This window comes from Dendrobium catenatum, unplaced genomic scaffold (genome assembly GCF_001605985.2).
Source record: "Dendrobium catenatum unplaced genomic scaffold, ASM160598v2 fragScaff_scaffold_1220, whole genome shotgun sequence".
Taxonomy (NCBI): domain Eukaryota; kingdom Viridiplantae; phylum Streptophyta; class Magnoliopsida; order Asparagales; family Orchidaceae; genus Dendrobium; species Dendrobium catenatum.
Window position 1 is genome coordinate 3,073,420 of NW_021319682.1, and position 17,666 is coordinate 3,091,085.

At 34.9% G+C, this 17,666-nt stretch overlaps 1 protein-coding gene across 2 annotated transcripts; it reads right to left on the reverse strand.

Moving 5' to 3' along the window:
- Positions 1 to 1,225: 1,225 nt before the first annotated feature.
- On the reverse strand, positions 1,226 to 16,455 carry LOC110104371 (putative ER lumen protein-retaining receptor C28H8.4). Of its 2 annotated transcripts, XM_028699181.1 has the most exons (7): positions 14,706 to 16,445; positions 11,000 to 11,408; positions 9,031 to 9,230; positions 3,237 to 3,377; positions 3,085 to 3,165; positions 1,671 to 1,795; positions 1,226 to 1,579 (listed from the first exon to the last, which is right to left on the reverse strand). In XM_028699181.1, exons 2-7 carry the CDS (start codon positions 11,220 to 11,222, stop codon positions 1,531 to 1,533), a joined length of 819 nt encoding a protein of 272 aa, XP_028555014.1. In that variant the 5' UTR covers positions 11,223 to 11,408; positions 14,706 to 16,445; the 3' UTR covers positions 1,226 to 1,530. The 2 variants fall into 2 exon arrangements, 1 of the variants encoding a protein (XP_028555014.1); XR_003702273.1 differs by lacking the exons at positions 1,226 to 1,579; positions 1,671 to 1,795; positions 3,085 to 3,165; positions 3,237 to 3,377; positions 9,031 to 9,230 and having other exon boundaries at positions 11,223 to 11,408; positions 14,706 to 16,455.
- Positions 16,456 to 17,666: the final 1,211 nt, after the last annotated feature.

Here is a 17,666-nt window from a genome sequence, read left to right on the forward strand (position 1 = left end):
TAGCCTTTCTTCATAAATTCATCTTCGACTCGATCATTACAATAACAACAATATCAAGCCTTTGTCTGGCCCGGGTCGGCTATATGAATCCTTTTTTTCTCTATTTTGTCCTATTAAAAGTCAAATTCTCAATGATTTAGCCTTTTCTTCGACTCAATCATTAATTGGAAAAAATATATTTTAAATAAATTACATAAATCTATTTAATTTACATCATTTTCATTTTTTAATTTATATATATATATATGTCTCATATTGGTGTTGTATTATATTTGTGTTCTCATATTTATATTAGTGCATCATAATTTACACCACTGATGTTATTTAAAATGATTAAAGATAATTTTAGTCATTCGTTCTCATTTCTTTAATTCATCAATTTTGATGTGATATAGATTAATGCGACTTATGTTTCCTTCATAAAAGCTATCAATGATAGATAAAATTGAATTCAAAAGTTCTAAAATAAATTTTAAATTATGATAATATGTTAAAAAAAATGACTCTTGCAAGCCTTTATCTCATTAAATGAATCTTTTTCTCCATTATGTTCCATTAAAAATAAAATTCTAACTTAAATTTAATAAAAAAATTATTTGTAATATTATCTTAAGTTTTTGTAGGACTACCTCTATCTTATCATAAATCATATCTTAAGTATTATTCATTTGATGTTGATGAATAATACTTGAGGAAATCTAGCTCAGCATATCTTTATTCAAATTTGGCATATTCAATTAGAATATGTTTTCTTATTATATTTAATGAATTTAATACATAAAATTTTAATATTATATTTACTTCAAAATAAAGTCATCAACCATAATTCAATCATAATTAAATTTATGATTATAGGGGACAAATTTAAGCTTCGTTTGAAATGGCTTTCTTATTGCTATAAATTTTTTAATTATTTTTTTTTTACAAGAAAACTGTTTTAAAAATAGCAAAAAAATCATACCAAATAAAGTCTCAGGCTTCATTTCATGCTTCTTAAAATAATTTTTTAGTACAAAAAATTTAATTTTTATATTAAAAAATTATTTTAAAAAGTTGTAAGAAAGCCATCCCAAACGAGCCTTTAATCTCCGGCTGATAAAAATATTCAAGAAAGTAACTGTCCAAAGACATTACATAGAATCAAATCAAAGAAATCCGAAGGTTGTTCATGAAAATGCAGGAGAAAAACAGGCGAAAATAGTTCATCACATAAACAACAACGTGGTGAATCAATAATTCTCATTAGAAGAAGACTTAATTTTTAGCTATTATCTAAGTCAAAATGGTAACCTTCAAATCACTCTAATCAATGGAAATTGAATTAGCCTTTGTAAAAAGCATCAAAATATGAATTAATTTATCAAAATAAAATCTGCTGCGCAACATACTTAGGCTTCGTTTGAAACAGCTTTCTTATTGCGTCTTAAAACAACTTTTTAGTATAAAAATTTTAAAAAACAGCTTTAAGAATCAGTAAAAAATCCGTCCCAAATGAAGCTTAAGATCAGACTCTGCAGGGCTTTTTCAAACTCACACAACACCTGCAGGAAGGCGAAGTACAAGTTGCCCACCAAAGATGCTGTAAAAATACAAAATAAAATTGTTATAAATATTTGAAAGCAGTAAGGTAACGGTATAATTCTAATTTCAATTGGATTGGAGGGGCTAACCTCTTAACATAGTAATAACAGAAATCCGCAAGGATGAATGTTTGAACTATTTCAGAGAGAAGGACCATTGATGGCCACAAACCATATCCAAGAGCAGTCAACAATCTTCCGTGTGTGTCCAAAACCTGAAAGTATCAATTGAGACTTGGCTAAGCAAAATTTTAGGGTTCTTAGCTCGCTGACATTTTAATTTATGGAAAAGATGATAATTATGTGAAGAGAAAAGTTTATTTAGGTTTTAGATAGAGAATATGAACCTTTAATAGAGGGAAGGGGGTGTTTTAGTTGGATGCTTTGAATATATGCATATTAGAAATGTAACGTAATTGAAATGCATGCATTTTAAAAATATAATAGTTGTTTGGTTGGATGCAAATCAAATACATTGCAACTATTTTATGTTTGTTAGGGTACACTTTAAATAGTCTCTCTTTCTCCTTCTTGTTTGGACTTTTCAACGACTCAAATGAGGTTTATGGTGAAGGACGCTATGTGAGGAGAGGGAGGCAATGCTGATGATGGGGAGAAGGAAACCCAAAGACGACCCGAATTGACCCGGATCTCGCCCTTGCGCCCCCCCGCAGCGGCGCAGCCCTCCAGTTCTCGTGACCGCCCACAACACTCCTGCGCAGGCCGAGCTCGCCCTCCCGCGCTTGTGTTTGCAATGCTCACATCCGCACCCGAACCCACCCCCGCTCCCGCAACTACACCCTAACCTGCTTGCTCCCGCGCCCGCACCGCTCCTAGACTCGCTTGAGGAACGCCTGCACCGCCCTCTTCGTGATCGCACCCCCTTCGCGCTTGAGTTCGCGCCCGAACTCACTACCATATTCTGAGTTAACGAGTAAGATCGGGTCAACCCGGTAACCTGGCGGGTCAGCTCTGGGTCAGAATTTCTGACACATCTACAAAACCGGGTCGAGTTCGTGTCAGATGAATAGGACCAAAGTCAATTCCGAATTCAACCCGAATACTCATTTTGACACCCCTAATTTTAAATCTCTCAAAATTTTAATTTATATATTTTATTGCTTCCAACCAAATATTAAAAAAATTTAAATGCAAGTAAATAAAATATTACACGGCCTCTATAAATAGAACACAAAGAACTACTAGATAACCCGTTTGTTTTTCATTACTTATGCCAAGAGCTTTGTTCTGACTTCCACCAAATATGCACATAAAGAGCCAATTTTGATAAATTTTCAACTCTTGAAGTGTTCCAGTCCACAAAATTCATTAAGCATGCTAAGTGAATATGTCGTAGCAAAATGCATTATATTTAACAAATTTGAAGATAACTTAAGTTAAAAAAATTAGCATAAAACTACACAACTGAACATAACAACAAGATACATAGAAATATTTAAAAAAAACAATGTAAGTAGATGGCAAGGAATGCACTGAAACAAACCTGAAGAACCCAATGGGCACAGCTCAAAAACCTGGCAATTCCTAATGCAAAGACGTAATGTGCTGTAAATGGCTCAACAATCTGTGCAAATATGCACGTAACATCAGAAAATATAAAGCAAATTGATATAAACCATCATATTTGATCTTTACCTTGGTGTTCTGCATCAAACGAAGCTGTGGCAACACTGAAACAGCTTCAAGATAAACACAGAAGGCCCAAAAAATCCTGTTAACAAAATTGTGTGATGTCGTTGGGTGAACCAACAAAGCTAACACTGCACAAGGCACGACCTACATTTATAAGGTGAAAAACTCGGTCAATATCAATTTGAAACATTTGTAGTCCAATTATTTAGGAAAATGAGTACTATCTAGGAAAGGTGGAAAGGCCAAAGCCAATATTGTTAACTGGATTGAAGTAAATGAAACTAAAAAGTTAGAACATAAGAAAGAAAAATCATAGGGATAGAGTTTTCTAGCTGCAATCCAAAAACCAATATTGACTTCGATCTTCAAAAGCATTTGTAAACCAGAAAGTAGAAAATTGCAAATAATAAATGTTAACTCATAGCACATCATTCATCACTCATGCAAAGAATCCTAATAAAAAACCACTAAAATAATAAAATCCTAAATCATTAAATATGTGACATCGCTATGGTGGAAGCACTTTCGATGTCTGTTTAAGATATCATATCCACCTCTTAGGCAAAATTGTACTAAGAGAGTTCAAAGAAGCATATACATATGTGATCTAATGCTAAAAATGATCACATAGTAAATATGGACAACACAATATTTTTCACGTCATAAATTGCCAAATAATATTTAATAAGAACAAGCTTTTAATTCCAACTGCAGCATGCTAAATGAGTTCCTCTTCCCAATAGAATTTTACTACTGTGGAACGTCTCTAGCTTATAAATGTTCGCGGACACAAGTAACTCAAAAAAGCGATGAAGGCACAAAGCCTGTAGGAAAGCCTTGGAAGCTAAAATCAACTATCTAAGCTTAAGAGTAATAATATGGTCCAAAATAGATGTAGAGAAAGACCTATCTAAAAGAGTCTGCGAAGGCATAGGAAAAGATCAACATCATGGTAGCTTCATGCATGGGAGCACAAGTTTCTATGAAGATAGCTTGAAGTCAGTTCCTCCGAAGCTATCCTCTCCAAAATCATTCCCCTATGGCTCTGCTAAGTCATTTAATATTATAATATCACTACAGTGGAAGCACTTTAGATGTCAATTTAAGATATAATATCCGCCTCATATGCAAAAAAAGCTTACTCATATGTAAGCCATCAATTGACTCCACTCCTCTATTGATTTATCCATTGGAGTATTAGACATCCTAAAGTTTTTGCATTCCCTAGACTTGCATTCTATGATTTGTTGGATTTTATAATGAGCATTTGGCTTCAATTAAATATTGGTTTACAAATAATTTATTATACACGGCAAAAGGTGGATGGTGGGCAAGCAAGCTCATTATAGTACTTAGAAATTTTCACGAATAATTATGATTTAGTTAGCCTATTTTTGCACATGATTTGAACTCCACCTATTTATCTGCTAGAACCATAAGTATCTAATGTGTTTGCACATATTTTGCCTTTTGGCATTGATATTTGATCTCCTTTTACTGATCAGCTATGTTACCAAGATGAGGCACCTTCAAGCTTACAGTGCTTATAATCTGTGTTTATAGCTCCCCGAGAGATGCCCCAATGCATTAAGACATCCCATAAGTCATTGGAATTGATAAAAGTCACCAGAGGTTCCTAAAATGCAGAAGATATTTTCCCTCACTCCCCAGAACCATGAAGAGAGACCACCTCCTAGTTAGAACTATCTAGTGATTATTTTTCTAAGACTGTCAATGGTCAATCTCATAAAAGGCATTTAAAAAAAATTTTAAGCATCCAACATCTATGAGAGTGGCAGTTTGTAACTACTCAAAAATTTGAAAAGTATTTTAAAATGAAAATTTGAATTTATGTTTGAACTAGAGCACTTCGGCATTGTACTTTGGAGCACTATAACACTAGGCTTAAGAGTACAATGGTGCTATAAATTGATATCGTGATATTGGAGTATCTATTCTATTCTAATTCTAAATTTAACATGCAGCGTTGCAGTGCTATGGTCTTGGGTCGGAGTGCTGCAGTGCTAGGCCATTAATAGTATATATATATATATATATATATATATATATATATATAAACATAAGCACTAAAAGTCTCCATCAACACCATCTCTACCCATTTCGGTCGTGGCTTACACTAGAATAAAAGGGAAAAGGAAAAGGGAGAGGAAGAGGAGATAGAAAGCTAATTTTGGTCATTTTCTCGGTCACTTCTATTATAAAAAATCTTTTGATCATTGTAAGTGACCCAAACCTTACTATGATTTACAATTACTTTGAGTTCAATGACTTTAATCTCTTTTAAATCAATGAAAAACTTTTTCTCCTGATTTATCATATTTTTAAAGTGTAACTTTTTTTATATGATAGATATGGGCTTCATGAATATTTTGACTATAATATTACTGAATTTCACCGATTGAACCGAAAGTTATTATTTTTAGAAGTTATTGATTATTATACATATTTTCTTGAATTTATAGATTTCAACATTTCATATTATATTCATGCATGAAAAAGAATTGATACAACTTATATGGAATAAATATAATATATAAATATAAGCAAGGAAGATTGGTTGTTAACTATATAATTAATTTATATTGGCTATTAAAATAATACCCTACGTAGGAGGGTAGGCCGACAAGCTTCCTTTTAAAGATTATTTATGGTGTCATCACGGTTGTAGCCTATAATTGATGATTGATTACTATTTGGGTTGAAGTTCATGCAAATCAAGGATTATTTTATCTTTTTATCATTAGTAGTAGTGTTGATGTCGTGGAGATATCTTCTAACTTACTGAAATTATATAATCCTTAAAAAAATACATTAATTATCCTTTAGCTTTTTGGAAAAACTCCACCACAGTTACTCTTCATATAAGGGTTTTTCCTATCCCAAGGAAATTGATGCAATATGTGACTGTTGCGTTATTAATGATAATCTAGGTAGATAGGATTTTATTCATATATTAAAATTTAGCAATTCTTTTGATATTCTCTCTTATTTTCATAATTGGTATCAAGTGATAAGCTTTAGAGGCAGTTACCACTTTTTGTTGTCAGGTTATTTCTATAAATAAATCCTTTTTCCTCTTAAATATCATGTTATGGAGAGTTAATAGTTTTGCTCTCTAATTTTTTTGCTTTTCGCTAATGCTTCAGGGATTCAACATTTATACCTTGACAACACATTATTTTGACAGATTTTTCTTTAGTGTTTTCCAATTTCTTATTTTTTTCTATAATTATATAATGTATCTGCATCATCAAGCATTACATCTTCATTGCCTTTGAGATAAGGCCCTCTGGAAGCCCATATTAAAGTATAAACTCATCAACAATTCCATTGTCAACTCCAAAATCTAAAAGATATCTAAAAAGGAAAAATGTTGAAGCACCTTCTTGCATTCAAATTTTATCATAAATTGATAAGAATTAAATGGAGCATACAGATTATTCATTAATAGTAACATGATTTAGTAACACTGCTTAATAACATTAAATCCAACAAAACTAATAACAGCAATAAACCTTATTGAAAACACGCTTTCCTCAAATCGTCCTCATTATGGAGATCACCCGGATTGGATCTAAGAAATTTAAATATGAAGGTGTGCAAGATAACCATGGATCAAAAAGCTGTGGAATTGTTACAATTGTCGATGGATACTACAAACCCCTCAAGGAATCACAGCATATGGTGCATCCATGAAATCTAGGATGTCCTTCACCAAATTATGCTACAACCCTTCGAACCCATATGATGCTGAGATCACTAGGATATCTTTCTTTTATCAAATGGGAGTCAAAGTGGTATTTTTATATATGAGTCTTAGAAAGATAGCATCATTATATAGAGAGAGTTAGATTCTGCTAATAATTTTTCCATGGTATCGATTTTAGAGAGTTTCACAGGAAGAAGAAGGAAACAATAGTAATTTTTCAAGGATGGAGACCAAAGATTGTAGTGAATGGGAGCGCAATGATAATGATGTATGCAAATCAATGTTGGCTCTACGGCTATCCACTTCCCATAAATTTTCATTTTGAATTTTCCCCCCTTGGAAAAATAGAAACTCCCTGGCTAGATGCCATCTAATGTTAAATGAGCTTAATAGCAAAATCAAGTCTTTTAGCTAAACAAACAGCTGGTTTTATATGCACGGACAAGTGTATCTCCCTGCACAAAGACCTCATCTTAAATTTGAAAGACAAAATTGAAAAGTAAAGATTATGCAATGGCCATGAAGCTCAACAAATTAATATATGATTAGCCCAAATATTAACCTATGTTTAAAAATTTGATTAAATAAGGTCCATATTTTAGACAACACTTAACATAATTAGGCTCACCACACTCATCAAAAACCTATCTATGCAATTTAATATTACTATTGATCGAATCCTAATTGACTGGTTTGAGACAATGTGGGAATTGGTTGAACTGGCCAACCTTTTTTTAGACTAGTTCAATCACTTTGGGGCTCAATTACAACCGATTTGGCTAAGATTGTGGAATTAAAAATAGGTTTTACACCCAACCAACATTAACGAAGCAGAACATGCTTAAGACAAGGTACAGGCTATGATGCACCGACACTCCGTTTTAAGGAGCAGTGCACTGTCGGACACGGACACTCACCCGACACGGCGGGGACACGTGTCCGACACTTTTTGAGCGTGTCCAGTTTTTTTTTAAAAAAAAAACTTAAGCCGGACGCGCGTGTCCGGCTATTTCATATTTTAAATAAATAAAAAATAAAAAACATAAGGAATAAACACCGGTGCACTCCTATTCGCCCTAATCCCGCATTATTTCCGATGTTTGCTTTCACTGGAGCGAAGGAGCATTCCGCGACTCTTCCTTGAGCAGCCGTCGCCGCGAGCAGCCCCTTCGAGTAGAGTCGTCGCCGCAAGCAGCCCCTTAGAGTAGAGTCGTCGCCGCGAGCAGCCCCTTCGAGCAGAGTCGTCGCCGCGAGCAGCCGCACCGTCTTCACGAGATTCTTCCGCGTTCCGTCGAGTGAACCATCGGTCGTAAATAAGTTTCTGTAAGTTAGATTTTGATTTTTTTTTTTGCCATTCATCATTTCTCTCAATTTATTCTTATTTATCATGTGGATCTGTGTTCACAAGAGATTGTTGTGGGATTTTTCTTGTTTTTACCTAAATCAAACCCTAGGTTGTAGATTGTAGGTTTTTTTTTTTTTTGCTTTTGATTTTGGTAGACAAGAACAAAAAATGGTAGAAAGTTTACAAGTTGCAACCCCACTCTCTTTGTTTTTTTACTAAATCTTCACTTTTAGGGTTTTGTGAGGCCAAAATATATGAAAATCTCTATTGTTGCCTTATAAAAAATTAGGAATATAGAAAATTTTTTATGTAATTTAACTCCTATTGTTACATCAAAACTTATGGTGGAAGCTCTAAAGCTTTGCTAGATTATGAGTTGATTATTATGAAGTTAGTTTTGCACTGCTTCGTATGTGATGTACCGTACAGGTGTATCGAACATATAAAAAGAAAATCAAATGATGCATGTGATATTTCATTAGCCATGATGTTCAACATAAAAGATAGGAAAAATATTTAACAGAAAAGAATAAGAGGACCATGAGAAACACAATCAATTCAACATATTGCTCTGTTAAAAAGTTGAAAAAAAAAAAAAACCATCCTAGAACGGTTTTATCATATTGCATACTCTAGAATAGCTTAACTCCAGATTTTTTAAATGTTTCGTACGTTGCAAGACAAATCCAAGCAAGCAAATAGGGTAAAATACAAAATCTTACCACATAGTATACAGCAAAATTGTCCTTATCTTCCATGTAGCTTGATCTCAGTTTAAAACGAATCATGTACATGACCCACAGTGTTGTTACAAGAGTGGCAGAATCCAACAACGTGTGTATATCATATTCCATAACAAAACTGCAGTAAAGTCTAACAGATAAAAACAAAGCTGTTAATTCCTGAGACTTGAGGGAAAGTCCTGCACAAAGACGAGAGTTCATATCAAGGAGCATGAAATGGGAAGAGGAAAAAGGAGTGATCGAAACAAATTGACAAGCAAGCAGAAAGACGCAGGGGGAAATAACACATGAAGATGCAATACCCACAAAATAAAAAATAATATTGTTTTCTAGCAAATGTTTAACTTTCAAAAATGAATACATGATGAGGTCAATTTTCTAAGCATTCAAACCCCTGTGCGTGGAAGAATTTTTTGGCAGCAAAACCAGAATATCTTTTATCTCTAAGTTGAACTTACCATGTACTGACGTAATATGAAAAGTTAATATTTATCTAAGAAAACCATGGAAAAAAAGGCCATCATCTTATACATTACTATAGAATTCTACCTCTGCGTTTGACAGGGCTGATGATGAGTTTTAGGTTAGAAGACCCAAAGATTGTTTATTTGGCATGGATCTAACTCTACCTCAATTAAAAGCCAAATTCATATGTAACTTAGATTGGGCTGAGCACGTAGGCCAAGATTGAAAGAACTAGCTTGACATCAACTTGAGGTACATATGCATGTATTTATGAATACATGAAGGAATTTGTTTTAAGGTGTGCACTTAGGCAAGAAAGTACCTAGAGAGACCAATCAATGCATGCATTTAGAATAAATAAATTGACTTGCAGAAAAAAGAGATTTATTAATAATTTTGGATATGGATTAAAGATATGTTTGGAACAACTTTTCAATACTTTATTTCCCATACAACTTTCATAGTTAGATCTCACGATGCTTTTCAAAAATATTTATGTTGAGAATTAGCTTTTTACAACCAAATCTACTAGAGTGTGGTAGTCGTAGGAGGTCCAATGTCTGAATTTTTTCAAAAAGGAAAAAATCTATAATGCTCAAAATAGCTTTCACAACCATTCTACAATTAATTTTACAAATGGTTGCAACCGCACCAAGCAAACCTTAAGATTAGTAAATAAAGCCTGGCTTGAATCGAGATCAAATTGAACATCAAAATCAAAATGAACATCTTTGCATTAATGTTGAGCAAGTTTGAAATTGGCTCAAGATCATTTTTTATTCAGGGCTATAATAAGTTAATATCATAGAAATGATGCTTGCACCAAGATCATTATGTACAACAATGGCAAGTTTTTCCATGGTTAACTTGATGAAATAATAGTAGTAAACGGATGAAACAAATTGAAAGGTAAATTTTAAAACATGGGAGAAAATTACAAAGAAATAGACATGGAGAGATAAGGTAGAAAAGTGAAGCGAGTTAACCATGGTTTGAAATATCTTTTTCAATGAGTCGTTCTTTTAAGAGCATGGAAGGCTGCTCTTTAAGATGCTCATTTCTTTATTCCCTGGGAATAGTGAATATCAAACCTGTCTTGAAGAACAAAAACAACCGATTTTAACTAATGCATTCACCAGTATTGGCTGCATATATAGCAAGTTAAGCAAAAAAAGGCAGTATATGCACCCTTAACTTGAAAAGCCATAAAAATTTAGCTCATTATTGGACCTCTTTACTACCCCCGCCTGTTCACATCATCTACTTGAAACATTATCGGTACGATTCTTTTATTTTCAGCTACACTGAATCAAGCACGTAGCAAGCCGAACGCCGGAAACAAACCTAGCTAATGGATAATTCTAAATCCTCGGGACAGGATGCACTTGTCAATTCCAACATTTATACAAATCCAACACAAAAAAAAAAAAAAAAAATCTAGGGTATCACAAAGAAAATATTGCGGAGGATTAGGACACCAAACCGGCACAAGTTTTCTCTTTGGTGAGCTTGTAGATGAGCACCGAGATGCCGACGGCGTGAACAGCCTCAGCGGCGACGAAGAGATTATCGTGGTCGTGAACGACGAATCTGAGGAAGGCGAGTGCTGCCATCCCAGAGACCACGGAAAGGAACGCTTTGACCTTTGGCGGCTGTCGCCGGACCCATCCTGCCACCGCGCCGATCGATCGCTTCGAAACTCTCATCTTCAACGCCGATTGCTCGATCCCTGACCAGGTCACCAAGCGAACAAAAACTTCTCTAAGAGAATGAAGAGGGCCGGTCTTCCTACGTCAAGCGTTTCTGGCGCGGGAATCAGATCAGTGCAATTTTCTGGCGAACGGCCGGACCTATCGAATTCTTCAGGCACTCGAGGAGCCCCAGTTGTAACACTGATACGATACATGAAACTGCAAGTTTTTTTTTTTTTAATATTTATGCCAATTCATAATATTTTTTTTTTTGGAAAATAATACTGAAAATTATCATATTTTTATATTTAACACTAAAAACATATTATTTACTTAACAAAACACTCCATTGACTTCTTCCTAGATCCATTGCTTCCAAAACCGTCGATAATGGACAAAAAGAGGAAATCCTACAAAATCTCATTAGGAAGAACAATAATAAAACCGGTAACGTCTGAAGGACAAATAAGAGGTGATGAATTCTCGATTGAATCTCACTGGAGAAGGGCAAATTATTGCATCAGGTCATCGAACAGAGAGGATCCGTGAACGGATCCTCTCTGTCTACAGTAAAGCGCAGGTCACTGTAGCAGCTACAGTGACCTGCGCTTTACTGTAGACAGAGAGGACCGAACGTATTCGGTGACCTGATGCAATAATTTGCCCTGGAGAAGGCATTCATGATATCAATAGTCATTCTAAAGGATGAAGGAGAGGTGAATAAGTGGCGAGGGGAATGTGTTAGTTTTGTGTGGAATTTGGTTGTGTTGATCGATAGGGTTATATTGTTACCTCAAATCTTAATTACATCGGTTGAGCTTGCTTGGGGGGTCCTCCCCAGCTTAGGTTCGAGTGTTTTGTACCTGGGGAAAAATTATTTCTCGTACAATCGTACAACATTGGGGCACGATTAGTTTTCTTGGAGATAGATAGAGAGTTGTGGCGCTCCAAATCCCGGCACAGTAGCGCTGTCAGGGAGCATTGTGGTGCTCCAGACCTCGACGCTGTAAGGCGAGCTAGACAATTTTCTTTCTATTTTTTCATAAAGGGTTGCATCCCTTGATGAGTTTCTCTTTGTTTGTTCATGTATAAGAACGGTGCAAGATTGAAGAGGGATAAGGAGAGAGTGAGAGAGAAAATGACATGTACAAATTTCTCCCGATTTCATAGTGAATTTTTTGGTGGGTGTGATTCTATGATTTTTTTCTTATTTTAAGTTGTTCTATGTTAAATCCTAGTGTTATTTCTTTTCGCTGCATTTTCTTTTTCTTTTTTGTATTCGTTGCTTGTTTACTTCCCAACAGAATGCAACACATCTTGACATGGTGATGGGGTGCTTTGGCTCTTATCAAAAGATTACGGGCTGAAGGCCTAATACAGACAAGTGTGTGAATTTGTTGGTAATTAAATTTGCTCAAGATCCCCCAATAATAAGTGAAGACAAGATCTCTCTAGTGAAGAGCATCCATAAGACTAGTGACATGAAAGATGAAGGAGAGTATGGTGACAGGAGGTAAACGGAAAAGATGAGGAAGATGTTTTTTGCAATCTTATATAAAAAATTAATTGCTATATGAGTAATTAATAAGTTTTAAATGTTATATATATGAATATGATTTTGAATGTTATGTATGCAAACCCCCTTTTTAAGTAATTAATTAGTGGAATTTTCGTTAAATATCATTCATTATTGTCATTTACATTTTAAATTTGCATGTTGTTTGAAATATATTATTTTCTTATTTTTAAGAAAATTTACAACTATTATTTATAAATATAATAAAAAATCATTAAAATTAAGTATCAATTTCTCATGTCTTATATATAAACAGCATAATTCATCAGTATATCAAATATTTATTTTTCTTGCTGTCAATGTCACTAACCACATTAGTTTGACTTTAATATAATACAAATTGAATTTTATTAAAATAATTTAATAATTTCATTTGATATATAGCTTGAAAAATAACTGCCTTAAAATATACTTATCAAAATTTCTATCAATTCCCAAATTGGTAGAAATTAGCATTTAGATCTATGTGGTAATGTCATTTATTAGCATAAATAGAATTAACAAATTGGCTTCACATAGCTTCAGAGGTCATTTCATCATTGCCTAGCACCCTGTAGGTTATCTAATATTGCATTTTATGCTAATAAAATCTTACTTATGGGGAGTAATCATAAATGCTTTTCTTAGGTAAAACACTATATAAAAGTATTTTCTTAGGTTGAATTTCCTTACAACAAAAAGGGATGTCACCATCTTTAAGGAAATATACTATTGATCATCTTGAAGAAGCTGGTCTTCTAGATTATAAATAGATTAATACCCTGATGAACACTTATACTACCTTTGATAATAAAAAGCTCCTTGATGATTTCAATTAGAAATTTTGATAATCTAACTCTTATTAGCCCTAACATTTTAGATATCTTGGATGTATTGTTCATAGTGATGGTATAATAGATGGGGATATTATCAACAGAATTCAAGTTGGATGGCTGAAGTGGAGGAATGCATCGGGCTTGTTGTGTAATAGAAAAGTCCCCTTCAAACTTTAGAGAAAATTCTATAAGATGGTGGCGAGACCTGCAATGCTTTATGGTGCTGAATGTTGGCCATTAAAAAAAAAGCATAATTATAAGTTAAGTGTTGCAGAGATAAGGATGCTCAGGTTGATGAGTGGCTTTACCCTTAGAGATAGGATACAAAACGAGCATATTCGTGATAAGGTTGGTGTAGTTCCAGTGGAAGATAAGATTAGAGAGAGTCGCTTTAGATGGTTTGGTCATATAAAACGGCGGCCTTCCGATAACCCGGTTAGGAAAGTAGAGGTATTAAATTTGACTTATGTTAAGAAAGATAGATGTATACCTAAAAAGACTTGGTTAGAGAATATTAGAAATGATCTTTCCTTATTAGATCTAAACGAGAATTTGACTTTTAACAACCCCATGTAGTGGGACAAAGGTTTAATGTTGTTGTTGTTGTTATTGGAGTTGCTAGTAAGCACATGCAAATTCTAAAATAGAAGCTTTATGAGGTTTTTCTGTAAATTCTTAAATATATCAAAAAGTCTCTCATTCTCATAAAAAAAACTATGCATTAAGACTAAGCACTTAAGAAGCATTCTAAGATGTTGATTATGATGGCTTAGTAGATATAATAAATCAACCTCTGGATATCGTATTATTAATAGAGGTAATCCAGGCACCTAGAAAAGTAAAAACATACTGTTATGGACAAATCAATACTAAGCTAGAACATGGAGCTATGACCCATTTTGAATGTGAATTGATATGGGTTGAAGTTATAGGTCCTCTACCTTTCACTTGTTTATATAAAAAATGGAGTTAGGTAATATAGGTTAGGTCCACTCTGTTGCCATATCTCCTCATGAAAACAATGGGAAAGAATATTTTATTTTGATAACATAATAGTGAGAAAGAAGAGAATAAACAAATTCATGTTCAGAAAATTGAAACACTTACCTTGCCCATTGTAATTTAAACAGTCATGCTTGAGCCCCCTTCGAACTGGCATTCTTACATAGAAGCATAGATTCTTCTGTTGGAAGCAAACAATTTCAAATCTTGTCAACTGTACCAAAAACTTCAGATGACAAGGATCACCCAGCATCCATGTTTGAGTTAAACTTCACAAACATTGACTTCAGTTCCGAAGCCAAATCGCCCCGAGCAATACTGTGCAAATCCTTCAGAACTTTAATATAAACAGGGAAGTTAGGCTTGATTCCCTTCACCATCATCTCATGAAGAATACTGCCTGCTTCGACCGCCCTCCCTGATAGCCGAAAAAGATTAGCTAATAAGCTAAAATTACAATTGTTTGAGCACTTATCCTTCACACTCATCTCAATGACATAATTATATGCATTCTCAACTCGACCAGACCAAAATAACCCTTTAATGAATGCTGCATGAGTCGTTGGCCTTGGTTTAATCCCCTCAGACAACATCAGGTTAAGAATCTCAATTGCATAATCCAACCTGTTAGCCTTACATGCATGTGATGCAACCACCTCATAGGTGATCAAATCTGGAACATAACCAGCAGCTTCCATCACCTGGAGAAGTTCGCAGGCTTCAATAACCCTGTCGTTCTTAAACAAACTTCCAAGCAAATAATTGTATGATTTGATATTTGGATCACATCCATGTGTTCTCATTTCATCAAAAACATCCATTAACTCCCTAAAGTTGCCATTTTGACACTTCGCTGCAATCAGCAAATTGTAATATGAAGTCTTTCTGACTGTCTCCTCCATGACAAAAAAGGCAAGTTCGAAAAAATTCATTGCGCATAGAAGTTTAATCAATGCGTGAATACCAGAACCTCTGCAAGGGCCTCTTATGCCATTTAAAACTTCAGTTACAGTTCTAACTGAGTCCTTAATAGTGGAAGAACTGCAGAACTTTAAAAAGGTGAAAGCTTTCTCTGTTAGACAATACCCTTTAGACGAAAGCTCGCTGAGTACATTACTCATAGAACTGTAGTTCTCTAATCTGCCCAGATTATTCACAATCAGATTATAGATTTCTGAATTTGGTTTAAAACTTGGATGATATTTCAAGACCCAATCGAAAAAACGTACTGCAGAGATACCTCGATCATTCAAAGCACAGAGAACATCGGCAACTGTAATTGGAAAAAGCATTAAATTCAACTTATCTAGATTGGATTCCATGTCATCCGCATCCCTTGAAATCTCCTCAACAAGCCCAGCAAGTTTCTCAGGCTCCAGACCGATCTTGAAACCCATAGAACTCCTTCTACTATACTGCATCGGAGAGCTGGACCTGCCTGGAGAGTGTTGCACGCCAGGTATTCGACAAAATGACCGAGTACAGGTGATGAAGAATGGCAAAGTCTGAACTTTACCGGTCGAATTTACACGACGTAATCGGAGAAGGAAATAATCAGTGCGCTTGAAATGATCATAAAAAATTGCAGATGATATGAGATTGTGGTAAGGAATCGGACTATCGTTTTGAGAAGAAGGTTTGAAATTTAGGTAACGAGGGGAGTAGAGGCTCGCGGAATTAGACCAGTTGGTTTTAGAGGATGGAGAGCGAAGCATATACCCACAGCATAGGAGAAGGGTCACTGCGTTGCCCGTTTTTGGATTCATGGAAGGAGAACGTAAGAATCTTTTAATCAAGAGCGCAGAGTTCTTAGTGGAAGGGAACGCGGAGACGGGTTAGACATAGGCGGGATGGAACTGGACAAAAGCAATCTTGTAATAGTCTGTTTGAAGTAGCAGTTTTATAGTTTTTAACAACAAAATTTCACATTAAAAAAAACTGTGATATTGATATTTCTCAAATTTCATTAGCCTTTCTTTTACAACTCTAGGGCATCTAAATACTTGATAAATACTTCATGATTAAGGTGATCACTATGAGCCGTTCTATGGAGCACTCCCAATATGTCATTGATTTTATCCATATTTACAAATCATGTCACTCCCAAAAAAATTATAAATAGAACTATGCCCCCGCCAAATGAGCCCAAATCAAAAGATCGAGGTACTCTTTAAAAATTTAAAGTATTAATTGGATGATTAAATGATATTCAAATATGACATGCTTATAATTGAATCGATAGGCTCAACGAGATGAATCCAACGAGCCAGAGATCACTCAATTTTGACATACGTGGGGCATCTAAATACATAATAAATTCTCCATGATCAAGGGAATCACTATGAGCCATCTGATGGAACACTCCCAACATGCCATTGATATTCTTCATATTTACTAGTCATGTCACTTGCAAAAAAATTATAAATAACCCTCCATTCTTCACATGAGGGGAGGAGGGTGAGGAGAAAAAGCTTGAGAGCTCTCTTGCACTCTGCACCCAACGGTATCACAGTCAGAGTTCTTCCCAAAGTTTGATCGCGATCGGACTTCCGCCCATTCTCCAACTATCGTCGGAACTATTCCCGGATACTATTGATGTTGAATCTACTCCCAAACATTATCACTCACTGGTGATGATCCTTTCTACCACCATTGATCGATTATGGTCCTTTTGAACTCTATCGCCCGTCAACTATGGTAGCTTCTACCACCATCACACGCCGACTATGGTAACCACGGCCATCGGCCACCGACTATAGTCTCTTCGATCAATGTCGCCCGCCACCTATTATATTTCTAACCAAACGAATAAGCCAACACTCTCTGAAGAGTAGCTGTCATGTCATTTACAGTGTATATTTGCTACATTGAGCCAACACCCTCCTCCGAGGAAGGACATCATTTGTAATCAACCACCAATACTAGTAGAATCATTTAAATTGGACAAGACCCCTTGGTTTTTTCACTTTTCGAAGTTTTCACGTAAAAACTCTGGTGTCTCTTATGAACACTACACCCCTACTTATTTGTGTGCTGGATCTTTGTACAAAGATGGGACGCTAAATT